The 20,118-nt window shown below is 39.6% G+C and overlaps 1 protein-coding gene across 3 annotated transcripts in view; it reads left to right on the top strand.

Moving 5' to 3' along the window:
- The window catches only part of SUCLG2 (succinate-CoA ligase GDP-forming subunit beta), a 410,084-nt gene that overhangs the window by 247,928 nt on the left and 142,038 nt on the right, over positions 1–20,118 (top strand). The window contains exon 11 of one of the 3 annotated variants that reach the window (XM_032411720.1): positions 6,618–8,043. The exons of the other annotated variants lie outside the window; for them this stretch is intronic. Within the exon in view, the coding sequence (XP_032267611.1) occupies positions 6,618–6,733 (116 nt within the window). The 3' untranslated portion in view covers positions 6,734–8,043. Of the gene's footprint in view, positions 1–6,617; positions 8,044–20,118 lie in introns of those variants that run through there. 3 annotated transcript variants of the gene reach the window in all.

Below are 20,118 nucleotides of genomic sequence, written 5' to 3'. Positions count from 1 at the left end.
GCCGGGACAGAGTGCTGGCAGGGTCAGGACGCGGGCTGATGCACTGGGGACTTGATGGGCTCACTTTTTGCCCTTGCTCTCTCTATTTGACTCTTGTCTATACTTCTTTCTTTTCATGTGTCTGTCCGTCTGGGTTATTCCTCATGACTCTCTCTCTCTCTCTTCCCCCCCCAACTCCTTTCCTTTCCCCCTCCTCCCCTTCCCTCTCCTCTCTCCTTTTTCTCCTTCTCTTCTTCCTTCCTTTACCTCTCCCTCCCTCTCTCATGCTGGGGTTCTGAGTATGCCTAGCCTGTGCTTAATAATTAAGACTATAATTAAAGTGTAACTGCAAGCATAATTAAAATTCACTTTAATGGATCCTGGAATTGTGAAGCCATTAGGCATTTTGATATGGCCCTGCAGGAACAGCTGGAAAGAGAGAGGGTCCGTTTTCCTGAGGGCTGTCGCAGCTCCTGTCTTCTGGCCCCGCCCCCTAGTTGTTAACCTTGAGCAAGGCCTCCGGGCAGGTGTGAGGGAGGGGGGAGGGCGGGGCGGCAAGAAGAGCTGCTGGGCCAAAGGAGCGGCAGCAGCTTGGAGTCCTCCAGGGCACTGCAGACAGCCCCCTGCTGCTCGGCCCTTCTTAGAGAAGGAAGCCACTAGAGAAGCCCCGCAGGAGAACCCGAGAAAACTCAGGAACAGTCGCTGTTTATTGTCAGGTTGTTTGGGGCTTCTATTTCAATGCTATTAAAAAAGGGGTTATGGGACGCCTGGGTGGCTCAGTCTGTTAAGCAGCTGCCTTCGGCCCAGGTCATGATCCCAGGGTCCTGGGATCGAGTCCCACATCGGGCTCCTTGCTCAGCGGGGAGCCTGCTTGTCCCTCTGCTTGTGCTCTCTCTGTCAAATAAAATCTTAAAAAGAAAAAAAAAAATAATAAAAATAAAATAAAAAAATTAAAAAGGGGTTATTTGGGGGATGTCAGGCCAGCAAAGTGATCAGAAGAGCACCCTCCCACACCTCACCGCCTCAGGCACACTTGCTGTGTATGAGTCCACTATTGTCTTTCAGTCCATCAAGTGCGCACTATGTAATAGCTACTGCGCTAAGCGCAGAGAGATCCTGGTGGGCCGGCCGGACACAGTGTCGGCCCTCGGAAACTTACGTTTGGTGGGGAAAGAGAAACGTCAGTGAGCAGTCCCAATAGTGCTATGATTCTGGAAGTACAAGGTACTCTAGAAGCTCTTTCACAAGCCACTGCTCTAGTTTGGGGGTTGGGGGAGTAATGACAAGGAAGACACCCCCAAAGAAATGCCATGTAAACAGGCATCTCTTGAATGTTTGGGTGTCAGCCGAGCAGAGAGAAGGCAGGAGTTGTGGGTGGAGGACTCAAGGCCAACGGCCCAGCATTTCTGCAGTTCAGGGATTTCTAAATCAGTCATGTTTCCCCCTTGAGAATACCTGGTGCTAAGTTGTGTCCTGAAGAAGGTGTTAATTAAGGAACTTCCTTGGTTGCAAGGAAGAGTGACTGGTTCAAGTAGTCTCAAAAACCTAAAACAGTCAAGAGCTGATTTCATCCATACCCATGGAAAGGATTGCAAGTAAAACTGCATAAACAGTGCTCAGAATGGACAGGAGCCAGGACGCAGCTGGCCCCCAGGGAGAGGAAGCTGGGGCGTGGAAGCTGTCCTCCGGAGCATCGCCCAGCAGCCTGTGCACCTGACAGCACTCCTCTCGGCATGTTTGTGCTGCCTTCCTCTCGCCTGCTTACTTAGAGCTGTCTGTGTCCTCTTTGTGCTGCCCCATTCTATTTCATATATACTACCCATTCAGATTCTCAGCAGAGCAAACCTAATTGGACAAGCTAATGAACATCGGCTGTATTTGGACCACCCTCGGATCAGGTACAGTCATGCGTGGGACTGTCTCCATATCTGTCTCCAGACAAAGATCACCATGTGGTCCCTCCTCTAGCAGGGGACAGTGGCTAGTGTAGGTATAGCCAGATGGGGAGGCTGGAAAAAGCAGACACCCTAGTACCTGATCCTTGCTCTTAAATAATTTATAGCATCATTGAAGTTTAGATGATCTCATGCGTGGGAAAGTGCTACAGATTTTAAATGTCAAACGGGAGTCACCAGGAAATCAAAACAGAGTGGGATGAACAAAGGATTTTGAGACTGAATCCTGCCAATCACTAAGCCTCAGTGCTCTTGGCCAAAAAAGTAAATAAATGAATAAAAAGAACTCATTTATAAATATCTGACTCACAAGGCCTTTTAGAAACCCCAAACTCACAAGGTCAAAGTCTCAAAGTATTGTGGGAAGACTGAAAAACAGTTTTTTTTTTATTATTGTCAGTGTGATTATGATGATGATGATGTCATGTATTTATAAAAATTGTAAGAAGGGGTCATCCAAGGTTCAGCATGGATGTTTCAAGCATTAGGTCCAGAAATCATTCAAACACTGAGAGATCAAGTTCAATGTCTATTCCACTATTTCCTAGCTATTACTAGCCATGCTAGCTAGGTTTTGACCTTTAACTTAATTGTGCCTCAGTCCTCCCTTCTGTAAAAGGAAAATAGTAATAGTAGCTATCTCAGGGTTGCCATTGAGGAGCAAATGAACTAATATACTTAGGCCCCTGGAACAGTGCATGACACCTGCTAAGTGAGAGCTGCTATTGTTGCTTTTGTTAATGTTATCAGTCCTACTGGCACTACTAATTCTTGTACCAGTCCAGTTACACAGAGAGAGAGCTTGACAGGCATGGGTAAGACCTGTGTCCACAGGAGGACTCTCACCAAAGAAAGGTAGAGTCAGAGATGAGGAATGTTCAGGCAGCTGAATCTGCTTCTTGATGTATGGGGTTCTTGGGGGCTCTCTGTTGAGATTGGAGATGCTCTGAAGAGAAAGGAAAGAGGGAGAAGAGCCTTCTTTATCCTAACTTAGATTTCTTCCCTGGAAGAGAACTCTAGTCCACGTCTCTGTTGGAGGAGATAGAAATTTACATATTTAACTTTCATTGACCTTCTGATCCGAAGACCAGTTCCATTCTGTGTCATTCAGGACTTTGCTTCACATTGCGTCATGATTCCATGAAAGCCCTACATACAGACTAATGTCAGAATTCCTTAGCCTTGTATTTAACACCTGCCACAGTCTGATCCTCTGTCCTACTTTTCAACCTCTGAGACCTTGTCTGAAACCTTACCAAATGAATCAGAATGAACACTGAGGTTGTATTAATGAAATAATAAAACTTAATATCTGCATTAGTTAAGTAACCAACATGTAACAAATTGCCCTGAAATTTAACAGTTTAACACCAGGAACATTGTTGATCTCACAGTTTCTGTGGTAGCGAATCTGGGTGTGGCTTAGCTGGGTCCTTTGGCTCAAGGTCTCAAAGCTGCAAAGTGTCAGCCAGGGCTAGGGTCATGTCAAGACTCAACTAGGGAAGGGGTCGCTTCCGAACACACTCACATTGTTGTTGTCAGGATGCAGTTCCTCGTGGGTTGTCAGACTGAAGGCCTCAGTTACTCCTTGGCTTTTGGCGGGAGGCAGCCCTGAGTTCCTTGCCTTGCCGACTTCTCTGTAGCGCAGTCCACAGTATGGCAGTTTGCTTCATCAGAGTGAACAGAGAGTCAGAGGGAGCAAGAAAGAAGTCTTGGGCTTTTGTAACTTAGTCCTAGAGGTGACATTACATCACTTTTGCTCTATTCTTATTCATTAGAAGCAAGTTGCTGGCTCCACCCACAGCCAAAGGGATTACACAGGAGCATGAACACCCAGAAGTAGGGATTGATCATATGAGAGCCATTTTTGGAAGCTGCCTACCACACTTACAAAGTAACATGCCAGTTAAAGTAATGCTAGCTGCTAAAACAACAGATAAACACTGAAATGTAAATCTTAACGTACTAGAAGGTTCTTCCTCATTCATATAAAGTCTAAGAGGGTGGGTGAGTGGGGTGCTCTGCTCTACAGAATTATGCTAGTATCCATGCTGAAGGAGTCATTGCCATCATCAAAAGGTGACTTACAGGGTTGTCTTGGCTGGCAATGTTCCAGAAGGCAGACAGGGAGAACTGGGTGACTACAGAGGCTCACACTGGCGATTTTTGTGGGGGGGTGTTTCATGTCCACTCACACACCCTTGGCCAGAACTCAGTCATGTGATAGCACATAGAAGCAAGAGGCCCTGGGAAATGTAGTTCCTGGTTGGGCAGCCACCTCCTGGCAGCAGCTGTCCCCTGTAGAAGAGAAGCATGAATCTTTGGTGGACAGCCAGCCAAGTCTGCCACAGATGCGCAGACATTTATGAAATCACATGTATTATTTCATTTGCTTCTCATCACAGCCTATGCTGTCAGCATTATTATTCCCATTTTATTTTATTTATTTATTTTTTTAAAGATTGTATTTATTTATTTGACAGAGAGAGACACAGCGAGAGAGGGAACACAAGCAGGGGGAGAGGGAGAGGGAGAAGCAGGCTTCCCGCTGAGCAGGGAGACCGATGCGGGGCTCGATCCCAAGACCCTGGGATCATGACCTGAGCCGAAGGCAGTCGCTTAACGACTGAGCCACCCAGGCGCCCCTATTCCCATTTTAAAGAGAAGGAGAGGTGGGGCAGGGGTCAGAGGGAGAGGGAGAGAGAGAATCTTAAGTTGGCTCCATGCCCAGCACAAAGCCTGATGCAGGGCTGGATCTCACCACCCTGAGATCATGACCTGAGCCGAAATCAAGAGTTGGGACGCTGAACTGACTGAGCCACCCAGGCGCTCCATTATTCTCATTTTATAGACAGGGAGACAAATTGGCATATCTTTAGAACATTTAGGCTTGTATAATTAGAACAGAGTTCAAGTTCCCTTCTCTGTCACTTATAATCTGTGACTATGGAAAAGTGATTTAAGCTCTCCATGCCTCTGTTGTCTCATCTGTGAAATAGGGACAATAAGATCTAGGCATCATCGTCACAGAGATTTCGTCTGCTGCTTTTGAGTCACTTAGCATTATATCTGGCATATGGAAGTGCTTAGTGAGTATTGGTTATGGGGCAGATGATCATAGTGTTATGTCTGGAGATAAAGAAGTTGAGGCTCGAAGGAGTTACATGATTTACCTAAAACAACTAATACACAGCAGAGCCAGGATGAGAAGCTGGAGGTTTTAGGTAACAACTTCCCTACCTTTTGAGTTGTTGCTTTCCACAGAGGCCATTCGGCGCATTGCTGTGGAAAACAGCAGTGAGTAAGCCTTGAACTAAAAACCCAGGGCCAAGTGTCCCCTTCCCCACCGCTGTGGTGGCCCCAGGGTCCCACGAGAATCAACACTACATCACCTTGTTAGCACAACCATTCCTCTTTAACTCCGCCTTTGCCTGTTTGTATGAAACATGCTGACCGAAGGCCTCCTTTTTATTTGTATGCGTTTAAGTCCTCCAAGGTCTATATGTCAAGGTCTTTGTTTATAAATAGGCTCTGTCTTACTAACTAGATAGAAGCGCAGGAAATGATGTAAGATGAGGTATTTCATTAGACTCTTAAATTTTATCACATTTCTCCTACAGGCTTGTTTGCTCTGAAAGAACAGAAAAGCAGTTTGCATGCTAAACAGTCAGTTGCAGAAGCACACCTTTGGGTGGGGTAGCTTGGCCTGCAGATGCTACAAACCTGGCAGGAATGGGACACCGAGACACCCCCTCAGAGGCTGCAGTGCTCTTTTCGGGTCCTCTGCCCTTCCTGACATACACAGTGGGGAGGAAGCAAGAACAGGTGTGTGGAATACTGTCAGTGTTCCCAAAGCAGTGGATTGGTGGCCATCGGTGGGCAGGTTCTTAGAACTTTAGATGAGATACCAACTCAGACCCTTCGTTTCAAGAGGTCTTTAAGACCAATGACTTCTGCCATGGGCCAGAACCACTTGACTGTGGATTATCAGCAGAAATTTCAGCTTTGATCAGTAAAAAAAAAAAAAAATGTCCATTAGTCTCATGCAGTTTCTAGCTTTCATCTTGTTTTCTAGCCAAACCACCACTTGGTAGAGATCTTGCCACATCATCTTCCCTGTCAATGACATTGATTAAAACCTATAATTAATTTCCTGGTGAAAAGCTAGAGATTGGTTAGTCCTTTTGTCTTTGTTTTCAATATTCTATACCAACACATCACACCCATTTGCCATTCTCTGGCTCATGTTTCACACATGGCTTTTTCTTTAGATTCCATATTCAGATTATTCAAGCAAGGGATGAATCTGTTTCAGAGGATTTTCCTCTTTCAAACAAGTTGGCCAAGTAGTCGTTAGTTTTTCTTTGTTCGCGGTCTCATAAGAACATCATTATTTGCATTTTTTTAAATGCCAGAAAAAATAGAGGTAGCATCTTTATAATGCCAGACATTTGAGGTGAAAAGAGCAAAAACAAAACAAAACAAAAGGTAAATTTGTCATCTGGATATATCTAAATAGCCAAATCTGGATCATAAAAAGCTGAAACTGAATTGTAAATAAATTGTGTTCGTGAGACCTGGGCATTGCACGATGTCTAGTCCTAGGAAACTTCCCGGGGCACCACCTCCAGGCTCATTTCAGTGACTGTCCGTCCCCTCCCCCCTCCACCCCCCACTTTCTAGGAACCAATGTCCACGAGGCCCAGAACATTCTCAGTAACAGCGGACTCCCCATTACTTCGGCCGTCGACCTGGAGGACGCAGCCAAGAAGTCGGTGGCCAGCGTGGCTAAGAAGTGATAGCTTTGTCCTGATCCCTTGGAGGAAGAAGTCCATTTTGCCATAAAAAGTAACGTTTCTCTCATCACTGTGAAGGAAATGATTATCCCATTGGGAAAAAAGAGAGAAGGGATGAGCCAGGGGATGAATCACTGTACCTAAGATCTTAAATCTGCATTTTCTTGAATAAGACAGCTAGACAGCCTAAATAATCTGATTTCACTTAGAATCTTTATTAATGTCCTGTTCTCACACTTTTCCATCATGGTAAGCCTGCTCAGTAGGCATTGTTTTGCCAACTTTGGAGGAGCAGTCTATTTGGCCAAACAGTGTATATATATACACAGAATTTGAGATCAGAGCCTGGTTCATTTACAATAATTTTACAACTTCTAATTAAAAAAAAAAAATTACATGCTGTAAAAAACTCAAACAAGGTTCCATTTGACAGATTGTCAAAAAGGTCCAGCTAAGACATTCAGAACTGTTGCACATTGCAACAGCTTCTACAAGTTTCTGATTCCAACAGGCTTAGGAAATCCCTGGATGTTCCAAAACATGGATCCACATTAATATCCCACACTTGTATTCTACCGTTTGCCTTAATATTGAATATACTGTTTACCTCACACTAAAAATAAAGCCAGAAGCCTTATTTGTGATTTTGGCATAGAAGGTTCTGTTTCAATGTCAAAACCGAAGAATGCTGATTCTTATGGAAATCTCCATAATTAAGTCATTTCAAGACGAGACAGTGCTGAAGATCAAATTATGTTGTGTCGGTATTTTTTCTCCCCATCCTTTTCCCTCCATAATCTACCTGCTGGGGAGAACGTAATTGAGAGAATGTGGCTTTTTCTCATAATGTCCATTTTTGTGGTGGGAAGGAATTTGAATTAGGTCTTTGTTTAAATTTTGGTAAATTTTTATCTGTACACAAATTTAAATAAAATTATGTTTTGTAAGCTCTAAGGTCTGTGTATTTCTCATTTAGGCGATTTCATTCCTCAAACAGTTTTTCTTTTACAACTTAGGCATGACTCCAAAATTAGAGAATTTGGGTTGTTCTGGGATTATTTCAGTTCCATTCAACTTTATCAACAACCATTTCTGTTAGGAGATTATGCAATGAAAGAATAAAAATTTTATATAAAACAGAAGCCCAGGTAAGTGTCACAGATGTCTTAACAGGTTAAAATATGACTTCCGTCTGCACAATGCTGAAGGATATATATACATGTAAACTTGTCCTATTTAGTGAGACTCAGTTGCCAGCATTAAAGGTTTTTCTCTTAGTGTACAAATGTTTAGCAGACCAAATTTTTCTGTTTGTTTTCTTTTATCAGTTTACACTGTTCTCATAAATTTCATATATAGACAACAGTTAAAAAGTCATATTTTTCTAGCTCTGTATTTTCTATGGAGAGAAAAACCATTTGATAGATCAGTCTTACATCCTTTTTTAATCGATGAATGAAGATGAATGAAGAATATTAACAATGTCTTTTTAGATGAGCTTTGGTTCTTGATTGCTTGATAACCAGTTAGTATGGTAAAGGAAATAACATATAGTCAATTAGACAAAATTCAGTATATTTGTATTTTTTTTTTTTTTTTTTTTTGCCCTTTGTAAAAACCTGTGTTCACGTAACTGTGTATACTGCTGTTTCTAATGAATCTAGTTTGGAGGAGGAGATAAAGGAATTAAGTCATTTGTGTGATTATTTTCTAAAAGGGTTAATAACAAGCAAATAGTTCTTTATTTTCAAATAAGTGGTTATTTGGTGGTTTTTTTTCTCTCTTGGAAGGTCCAAGTGTCTGAGTTTATATTGCTCACATGGTATCTTGGTGCTGAGCACAGCATAGTTTGTGTAAGTACTTGTAGAATGAATCACTGGTATGTGTATGTTGACCCAGCTGTTGTGACTGGTGATATAGGGTAGAATCGGGACAGTTGGTGATGTTGGTGGATCTGAAGTCCTCCATATGTTACCTCCGCCACAATTCCCTACATTTCTGACCTTCCGGCATCCTCTTCAAGTCTGTCTCCTGTACTGTATATAAGCGTGAACAATAATTTCCTTTAAATCAGAGCAGTATTTTTTAAACTTGGCCCTGTTCTAAGCAAGAGTATCCATGAAAGGAGGTGACAGTCTAAACACAGTACTCAGTATGCAAGACGCTTACAGAGTAGTATACACTTTTTACTTCACCTGCTTTGCACAGGAGATTTTAATGGATTTGCTAGTCTACGCATCATTCTCCTGGAACAAGCAACAGGTTTAGAGGAGGCGAAAGTCCTGACCCTCCCACTTATCAGCATTCACTTCTGTTGAGTTGATTATCCTATGGTATTTGTCCAGACTCTTGTAATGACAAAAACCTAATTCAAGTTTAAGAAAAATGGGGGAGAACTGTTTTGCTCTTGTGATTATAAAAGACAGAGGTTCTGCTTACAGTTAAGGCTGGATTCAGAGACTCAAAACCTCAGAACTTGGACTCTGCATCTCAGAACAGCTTGTGTCGTGTTGGCTTCATTCTCATCTCATTTCCACAAGCTGGCAAAATGGCTGCTGTTCATGCCAGGTATATATTCTTAAGTTGAGCATCCCTGAAAGAGAAAGAGAGAGGGAGTGGGTGAGAAAGAGAGAATGAAAGGAAGGGAGAGAGGAGGGAAGGGAGGGGGAAAGAAAGAAAGAAAGAAAGAAAGAAAGAAAGAAAGAAAGAAAGAAAGAAAGGAAGGAAGGAAGGAAGGAAGGAAGGAAGGAAGGAAGGAAGGAAGGAAGGAAGGAAGGAAGGAAGAAAGAAAGAAAGAAAGAAAGAAAGAAAGAAAGAAGAAAGAAAGAAAAGAAAGAAAGAAAGAAGAAAAGGAAGGAAGGGAAAAAGGAAGGAAGGGGAGGGAAGGGAAGGAAGGAAGGAAGGAAAGAAAAAAAAGAAAGAGAAAAGGAAGGAAGGAAAAGAAAGAAAAGGAAGGAAGGAAAGAAAGAAAGGAAGAAAAGGAAGGAAGAGGGAGGGAGGAAAGAAGGAAGGAAATATAGAAAGAAAAAAGGAAGGAAAGAAGGAAGGAAAGAAAGAAAAGGAAGGAAGGAAAGAAAGAAAAGGAAGGAAGGAAAGAAAGGAAGAGAAGGAAGGAAGAAAGAAAGAAGAAGGAAGAAGGAAGAGGGAGGGAGGAAGGAAGGAAGGAAATATAGAAAGAAAAAAGGAAGGAAGGAAAGAAAGAAAAAAGAAAAAGGAAAGAAAGGGAAGAAAAAAAAAGGAAAGAAAAGAAAGAAAAAGACTGAAGGAAGAGGAAGGAAGGGAGGAGGGAAGCTACTCTCTTCCAGGAATTATAATAAACATCTCAGAATTAGGATGACCAACTATTTTTGCCAGGAAACAATCCCTGAACCAGTCCTTCTGGCCAGGAGTTTATAGGGCTGCGATGAGTCTGTGTTAAATACTCACCTTGTTGGCCTGAGCCTGAGACCACCCTGACCCAAACTCCCAGAGCTGAGAGTAAGGAAAGGAGGGGTAGGTAGTTCCATAAGGAAAACTGGAGATCTACTAAGAACAGTGTATGCAGGGAAGGGAAAATAAGAGATGACAACCACACTCATCAACCATGAAGCAATGAGGCTAAACAAATTATTCCATAAGGATGCTTCCAGCTCTAGAATTTCATGGTTCTATTAATTTCTTACCAGTTCTTTGAAGTACATTTTTATCCAGGCACACAAGTTACTAGGTTTTTTTGTATAGGTGTTACTTGAGTCATCTAAATATTTGACCTTAATTGGTTAGTCTTGAACAGTAATGTCCGTCTAAGAAATAACGACATTATGGCACTTAGCTCAATTTTGGTTTTGTATTTAAGTTTTAATTCAATTCATAAATTAGTAAAATAGCCAGGAAACTTTAAAGGATCTGACTAGATCTGTGAATCATTTTTAATTAGCTCTTTTCTGATTTATATGCTGTATACATCCCTCTCAACTTGCTGTCTGAGGGGGGAAAATCATCCTAAAGAATTATATTGTTTTTTTATTCAAGGTCTTAATAAAACTGAGAAGAAAAATTATGTTTTGACATTTCTAAATTAAACATTTAAAAGCCTGTGATCATTTGCAGGATGCAATCTATGTTCAAAAAATTAAAATAAATGAAAAACATAGTAGTGGTTTAAAAAAAACAACAGTGTGGGGAAGAGCAAGGAAGAATATGTTCTTACACATCCTTCTAGATCTGGAATTGGCAAATTAAGACGTGAGGAGTTGTTTTAGTAAATAAAGTTGTATTGGCACACAGCCATGCCTATTTATGCTCATGTCGTCAATGGCTGTTTTCATGCTGCAACAGCAGAAGTTAGCTAGTTGTGATAGAGACTTCATGACCCTAAAATATTTCTTACTTGGTTTTTTTTTAGAAAAAAATAGGTAAATTCTATTCATCTAGATAAAATAAAAAATAGAGTATTACTCCAAAAGTGACAGCAACAGATTATTGTTTCCAAACCAGGAAAAGGCAGACTTAAGACATTAAAGTGGAACCAATGAGTAAGTAGGAAATGGGATCTCTGATCTTTCCATTTTAAACCTTGAGAGAACTTAGTAGTCTACAAAAGGCCGTTTGCCAGTGAAAACTTATTCCGTTATGTTAATTTGTGTCTTTTCGTTGCCACCAAAATTGCCTGCAGGTAGCTTGGTGTGCTATTGAACATATGCTACTCTTAACTACTTACAGGTGTGTTGGAATAATATCAAATCATGGCTATGAATATTGAACTCCCAAAGAGCTTAAACTACTGAGTCATCCTCAAAGTCGTCCTTGCTAGAGACTGTTGTGCATAATTTAATCTTGGGGTCTTGGATGATAAGAAAGCAAGAAAAGAGTGATTTCAGTGCACCTGATGCCCACAACTGCTGCAGAGGCATTAATTCCATTTTACCATGGAGGAAATAGTAACATAATGAGATAAAAGTTGTTCTGCTAAAGTTGTATACTTAGTGGCAAAAATTTAGCCTTCTGGACTTCTTGTAATCCTGTCATTTCCATGGCATCAGTGCCCAATAGAACTTTCTTCATTGATGGCAGTGATAAGTATTGGTGCTGTCCAGTATGTAGCTGTAGCCACATGTGACTTTTGAGCCCTGAATTTTGAAGCCTATTTAATTTCAGTTAATTCATGCCCACGTGTTGCCAGTAGCAACCATATTGGCCAGCAGGGCTTTACAGTCTAAATCTAATGGGTTTTAGAATGCATCACTTTCACATCAGAGGACCTCACATTGATTCAGTGCTTACTGTCTGCCAAGAACTTTACATATGTTGCCTTCATTAATCCCCTTAGCAACTCTGTGCATCTGTCATTCTTATTTTACAGATGAGAACATTGTATCTCAGAGAAGGTAAGAACATGACCAAGAACACACAACTGGTATGTGGCTGGTCAAGACTGAAATTCTGATCTTCTGAATCCAAAGCCACTGCTCTTGGTTTTAAACCTGTCAGGACCCCAGTTCAGCATAGTTGTGCTGCATATAGTCATAGATAATTTGAAAGAATGTTTGAGACAAAGACATTTAGCAAGCTGGGTTCTTGAATCGGTTTCCTTTTTAGTGTACCCCATACCTTGAAAAACAAAATTTAAAAGCTCAAAGATCATCTTATGCAATTGGACAAGTTGTATGGACTACAATGGGACTAGCACCTTCCTGGTTTTGCATGGTGCATAAGGCAAGAGCCCTTTTCCAGAGGCCTAATTCTGAGTGCCTTTTCATTAATTCATTGCCTTCCCCAATATACAAAACCATGATCACCCAATAAGACAAAAGACAGGAGAGGTGAAGGCTGGAGACCGTATTATCACCGCGATAGGAAGAAATTTAGTTAGGGACATCACCCTTCCTCTGGAGAACATTAGGTCCAGAAATCTTGTCTCATATTTTGACATTTGAAACAGGCCAGTTGCAATTCTTAGGCACCTTATGCCAAACTTAACAAATCCAAAATTCATTAGATTTTATATGCCAACTATAACATACTTTTTTTCTTATTCCTCCCTTATGTATGCAGAGGCAGTTAAAAAATGGGAGCTTGTTTATCTCTTTTCCTAGCTAGGGGAGAAAGAAATGAAGTCAAGTCATTAATGTCACAATCCAGAGATCTCTTCTGAGGTCAGACAGAGCCCAGGACAAACTGGACGTTTTGAAGATTCTTATTTGGAGTTTGTTTTCAATTTTCTTTTAATGTTGAATATTCGTGTGCTCTAAATCCTTATGATTATTTGCCCTGAACAAAGAACAAAGGGGGGGGATCAGTTTTTTAAGACCCTGTATTAAAAGCATTTATTACAAACACTGACTAAACTGTACTTCGTTAAAATTTAAAAAAAAATTGCAGAAAATTTTTCCAGAAAGTGGAAATAATCCAGATGTCTACAACTGATAAGTGGATAAATAAAATAGGGTATATCATGCAAGGGAATATTATTCATCCATTAAAAGGAATGAAGCACAGAAATGGTATGGTATGGGTGAACCTTGAAAGTATTCCTAAATGAAAGAATCCTGTCACCAAGGCTACATATCATATGATTTCATTTATAGGAAATGTCTAGAATAAATAAATCTATAGAGACAGCATGTAGATTGTAGTTTCCAGGACCGGAGGGGAGAGGAGACTGAGTAGTGACTGCTAAGGAGTATAGGGTTCTCATTTGGGTTGAAATTATTAAATGGTGGTGATGGTTGCAAAACCCTTCGAATATACTAAAAACCACTGAACTATATGCTTTTAAAGGGTGAATTTTATAGTGTATGAACTATGTCTCAAATCATTTTAGGTAGATGATGGATGGGTAGATAGATGGGTAGATGGAAGACCTTGCATTAGGATTTCATGTGTTAATAAAAACATAGGTTCAGTTTTATTTCCAGCTCTTGGTATATATTATCTCATGGATACAGTCAGGTGACCCTACCAGTTGGTGCTCCTTTTTGTGTGTGTGTTCATGGAAAGAATAGTAGTAACCTTGCTTTCTGGATTTCAGTGAAAAAAAATCTATTACTTTTTGAAAAATTTCTGAACCTCTGTCTATAAACAATAAAGTCATTGTTTCCCACCTAAAATACTATGTCTTGGAACATTTAAGTTTATTGTTCTTTTTTAAATAACCCTTAGTTTTATATATTTGCTTTAAAGATTGCCTTTGAAAGATGCCTTTCATAGGGACTTTATACACATGAACTAAGATCCCTCTCACTTTCTGTTGTTTAGAATGTTACAGTTTGTGTGAACACATTTATATTTGTAAGCTCTCAGAATATTGCATGTGGATTTCAAATATATTTTTAAAATATATGAATGCATTGAAATGCATTAAACCATATTTTTCCATAGTTTTATTTTTAATTTTTACAAAAACCCAGTTGTGTTAACAATAAGAATTCTAATAAGCAAGATTGGCAAGAATATAGGGAAATAGATATTCCTCTTTAGTTTGGCAATTGCTATGTAATCAGTAAAACCTTTTGGGAGGACAATTTTTGGGTACAGATTAACAGGCTTAAAAATGTTCATCGTTGTAACTCTGCTGGATGGCGTCAGGTCAAACAGGAAGAGGGAACACCTGGGCTGATCTGTCTGACTGAAGCAAAAGCTAGAAGCTCTGTGCTGAAAGCAGGAATGATTCTACACCAGAGGGTATCTCTCCTCACCAGCACTGTGAATGGTGACAGCATTTACTCCTAACTAGCTCAAGGTCACCCTGTCCTGGGATGCGTAACAAAGTCATGGAGGAGACAGCATGCCATAATTCTTCTAACCAAGACTGCAGATAGGCCCAGTTTCCATGCCCGCCCCCCAGCATTCCCACTGCTGGACAGAGGCTCAGGAAAGGAATTGGAATATCACTTCCCAGCCCTCAGAGTGGTAAACAACTGTTCTCTGATAAGGTGGGCAGAGAATCAAAGAGAATTTGCACATACAACTTCAGAACAAAAAGTAGAAAGATGGAGTGAGTTGTGTTAATCATGAGCAAGAAAAAAAGACATGCCTTTGCCACATAGTAAAGGAGACAGAGAGGGAGAGAGAGAGAGAAAGAGAGAGGAGCACCACACATACAAATAATCTTTTTTGGAAAAGCGTATATTCAAGAAATAGAAAAAAAATTCCCTGGAAAACCTTCATGGTATAGAAGAACTTGAGAAGAATATTAATTCAGTTAATAAACAAAAACATGCTCAGACTGACTTAGAAACAGAGGAAGAAAAGACAGCTGAGAAAACCAATTGAGGACCAGAACAATATTCAGGAACTAATAAATAACTCACAAGGGTCAGTGTATTTTAAATATCTTGCAATGCACAGGAGACCCTTACCCTGCAGTGAAAAATTTTCCAGCCCCAAATGTCAATAGTGTCAAGGCTGAGAAACCTGATTTAATTGCATTCATTAACTTACATAGTAAGTGTGGGTTTTGGTGTAATTAAAATGAAAATACCAAAAAGAAAAAAAAAAATGAAGCTACCAAATTGAAAAACAGACAAACTGAAACACTAACATAGAATGAAAGATTGTATGATTTACAATGAATGCAAGGGGGGAAATGGAGAAATAAAAGCTATTAGGAGAAACTAGTCGGGATAATCCAACATAAGTTTAATCTGTGTCTTTGACATAGGGAAACCCACAACTGAAAATGAGTTATGTTAAGGATACAATAGGAGAAAATCTTATTGAAAAGATTGTGGAATTGTGCCTAAATACTGAAAAAGAGCACTGTATTCCACCAAGCATCAGTAACAAAAATTGATATTTTACAGACAGAAATTCTCAACTTCAGGATAAAAAGAGAATCCTTCCCATTTCCTGACTGCACATGCAAATGAGAAAATATGAAAGGAAAGCATAATGGACTTTTATTTCTCTCCAGCCTCTTTTAACATTAGAAGACAATGAAACACAAAAATCTTTAAAATTCTTAGGGAAAGGAATGTTGCCCAAGAATATCTTAACTAACGAAATGAGCACTTTCATCATATTATTGTCTGTGAGAGAGAAAGACTGGGAATAACTTCAATATCTGAAAATAATAAATTGAACAAATAAACTATATTCTATCTAAGCAATGGAATGCTAGGTAGCCATTAAGAATGATGAAGTAGACAGGCTTATTTGTGGAAAAGTGTTCATATTATATGCTGCAGAGGAGCAGTAACAAAACAATATATATGATCATTTTTTTTTAAATTTATCCATTATCCATCCATGTGTTTATATATGTATATATAGAAATTCGATCATAAGGATATAAACTAAGTTTGCTAGAAAAATAGGTGTCTTGTTTTCTTTTCATTTAATTTAATGGTTCTCAGCTGGGGGCAGTTTTACACACACACACACACACACACACACACACACACACACACACACCGGACATCTGGCAATACCTGAAGACATTTTTGTCTGTTACAACTGGGAGGATGCCAGTCACTTCTAATAGCTCCAAGGATGCAACAAAACAGCCTCACATACGGGACAGCCCTCCACAACAAAAACGTATTCGGCTCAAAATCAATAATGCTGAGATTGAAAGACACTGATTTAATTGTATTTGTGAATTTACTGTAGTAAATATGGGTTACTGGTATAATAAAAATGAAGTTGCCAAGAGAAAATTACTACATAAAGTGAAATTAAAGAAGAGTTTGCTTAGTAGATGAATGTATTCAACTGAAAAGGATATAAATTAATTTATTCTCTTGTTAGGGATCTTGGATTAATTTGCAATGCAAATCTCCTATAAGAGTGCAGACTTAATGTAAGTTATACTGTTATTTTAAATAACTTTCTGTTCGGGGAGAATATATGTTACGTTATGAAGGAAAAGAAAATATGGTCAAGAAAGACCTTAAGTAAAATTTGGTTTCTAAAATGGTCTATTTAAATAACATTTAAAAATCTCTTCTTTCATTTTATGTTGTAGTGTCTCAGAATAAATGCTGATTTTAGTCATAGGCCTGGGATTGGAATAATTAGTGATTGCCAACGAGTATATATTTCATAATATGCTCCCCAATTTTGTTCAATATGTAGAAATTATTTTTTGCTACAATATGAGTCATGATGTATTAATGGTGTGTTTCATGTTGTTTGAAGTCCCTTAAATCTTTGAAGTGGGTGTCTAAAATTCTAATACGAGAAATCATGGCACATCCTGTTCCAGCAATGAATGCCAAACAGTATGTGGGTCTATGCTGAGGCATTTAGTGGAGGTAAAACTTGCTGTTTAGGAAGAAGTGTAATAAAACGACCAGCCAGAACCTCAGAAATATGACTGGGTAGGGGAACATGGCAGAGCTTTGCCTCCTGCAGCTATAAAAAAGCATGTTCTAGGCAATCAACAGTTCTTCCCAAACTGTGGAAGAGTGCTGGACGGGACCAACTGCTGGCTGACGTTATCATCACTGGTACTCACGTTGTAAATATGGCTGGTGGGTTTCTGGTTCCTCTGCATCTTTTGGTCCCGAATCTAAAATTCTAGTGCTTGAAAGTGCGCCATGAACACAAAACCTCTTGAGGATCACGGTCCCATCCCAGCATACGCCATGTTAAAATAGAGCTTGAGAAATGTAGCTAATTAAGTTTAATTCAAACAAATGTTTATCTAACATCTGCTCCTCCCTGGCATGATGGCAGCTGTTGGGAGAAGACAGATTTAATAAAGACAGACCCTCTACTGAAGGAGTGGATAACCCAGATGTCCTTAGAACTACTCCCTGGAACTTGACAGGGTTTGTAGACATGATGGAAAATGAAACACTAGAGAAACCTGGCAAGAATTTCCCATCAATGATAATCATACCACGTGTTCTTGTAATGTTTATGTCAATGTGAGGGATTTTACGTCTTTAAGGGCAGATTTCATGCATTCAAAAGATTTTGTAAAGATTTAAATTGGTATGAAAATTAATGATTGAGTTATAAATTTTAAAGCCTACTTCCTAAAGTTATAGATCTTCTTATTCTATTTATAAATCCATCCAGTTTAACAAATCACTTTTTTTCACTTTTTTTTAAAGATTTTATTTATTTATTTGACAGAGAGAGAGAGTACAAGCAGGGGGAGCAGCAGAGGGAGAGGGAGAAACAGGCTCTCTGCTGAGCAGGGAGCCCGACACAGGGCTCGATCCCAGGACCCTGGTATCATGACCTGAGCAGAAGGCAGACGCTTAACCCACTGAGCCACCCAGGCGCCCCTAACAAATCACTTTTAATGGGCCTTTGATTCATGCTTCAGTCTGTTTTTAAACTTAGTGAGATTCTTTTAAACATTCAGACTGTACAAATTTAATAAGTTCCATTTTATTTTTGAGCATTCTCAATTTTATGACAGGCCATCCCAAGCACTTAAGTAATTCCCATAAATCTAATAAAGTTAAAAGTAGTCATTCTTAAATTATCTTAAATGTGTTGAATTGTTTGCATCCTTAGTTAAGATTCCAATTTAAAATCTTGTCTTTATCAAGCATTCACTCATACCTGTTAGATTGGAAACATGATGTTGACCTGTTAACCTAAACATTTCTTACACATGATAAGTGCACAACACGCCATATTTTACACAAAAGTATTGATCATTTGAGTGCCTTAAACATTTCTCTGCCTAACGCTGAGTCTTCCTGGGCTAGCTGCAGTTGTAAAAGCTAGCTTTGGCCTGGACACAGGAGGGTGAGACACTTCTTACAGCCTGGTGAAGGTGGAATTAATTGTAGGCTCCCTGCTCACATTTGCTGACTTGGCTAAGGGTGGGTCACAGGTTATTTCTGCGGTGTCTGGCCCAGGTAGAGAAGTGGTGGTCTGAGTGGTTTCTGTCTTGGTAGGCTGCTCTTTTTCTTGTCTTTGTCTAGGGAGAACAGGCTCTTGTTGGGGCTTTTCTTGTCTGTACCCATTGGCATTTCCAGGTTGCAAGCTTTGCCAAGTCTGGAATATGCAGGGCAAAAAACAAAAACAAAAACAAAACAATGAATCATGGAACACTACATCAAAAACTAATGATGTAATGTATGGTGATTAACATAACATAATAAAAAAAAAAAAAAACAGGAAACTCATTACCTTTTTGTTCTCTGTTTCCTGAGATCTCTAGGAATTTCCTTTTCTTCACCTGTAAGAGTCATCTTATGTTTGTTTAATACATAATGTTCAAGATTTATAGTTGTAATTACTGGGAGAAAAGTGCATCTATTCCATTTTCCAACAAATGGAAGACCCCCTTCTTAGAATTTCAACTGAGTTCATTCAGGGGAAGAAAAAATGACGTTCTCTATGATTTTTTTGCTAAGTTACTCATTTTTTTAACCATTAAAATAATCACGCTTTGTGTTAAAAATTAGAAATTTTAAAAAAAATGTAAAAAAGTTAAAAACTTTCAGGGGCGCCTGGGTGGCTCAGTCAGTTAAGCATCTGACTCTTGGTTTTGGCTCAGGTCATGATGTCAGGGTCATGAGATGGAGCCCTGTGTTGGGGCTCCGCGTTCAGCAGGGAGTCTGCCTGAAGATTCTCTCCCTCTGCCCCCTCCCCCCACAAGATAAATAAATCAATCTTTAAAAAAATTAAAATATTTCATAACTCTACTGCTAATATTCAAATCTTGGTATGCTTCTTTCCTTCATTTTTCAATGCCTAGAGAGAGAGATTTGTTGTACTGTTAAGGATTTTACTATGCATAGTTTTGTATTATTTTTCTTTTAACATTGTATTATGGGCATTTTTGTAGCCACCATTACCTCTCCTTTAATTATCTTCTGAAAGCAGCGACTCACATATAGAAGTGAGAGAATAAAAAACCTGTTAGATATCAAGCATGCTCTCTACCTGGACAGTTCTGTTGAGAAATGTATTATTATATAGTGGTTCAGTAATGGGAATACACATTTTCAGGAAGGAGTAAATCTTTATATATGCTCCTACATTTAATTACTCAATAAAATCTTATATTTGAAGGAGTTAACATTAATGACCATGGAGACTCTGATGAACACTGACATTAATTAGACTTCTGTGAATTTCTGGACCCTTTGAGAAAAATGAGCTCTTACTTGGCTCTATCCAAAGATTTATCCCAGTGGATAATATTTCAGAGTTCTAACTTAGTTTTCCTTCTTGGATGAGCAAGAAATGTGCAATTTGAACTTGTGTCTTTGGTTGGGTTTCACTGGAAACAGAACCCGAAACAAAAATTCTTTTGCAAGTGCTTTGCTGAGGTCAGTTCTCCAGAGAAGCATAAGGGCCTGAGAGGAATGACATGGTGCAAAGAAAGGGACTACACAGTCAAGATATGATTCCAGGGGAAGTCTAGTTTGGCGTGGTCCCAATGGGAGCTCTAGAGCATAAATTGCACCACAGCGGTTGTCTCATCCAGAAGG

Source organism: Phoca vitulina, unplaced genomic scaffold (assembly GCF_004348235.1).
Source record: "Phoca vitulina isolate PV1807 unplaced genomic scaffold, GSC_HSeal_1.0 scaffold13, whole genome shotgun sequence".
Taxonomy (NCBI): domain Eukaryota; kingdom Metazoa; phylum Chordata; class Mammalia; order Carnivora; family Phocidae; genus Phoca; species Phoca vitulina.
This window is presented reverse-complemented; position numbering and strand designations above follow the sequence as displayed.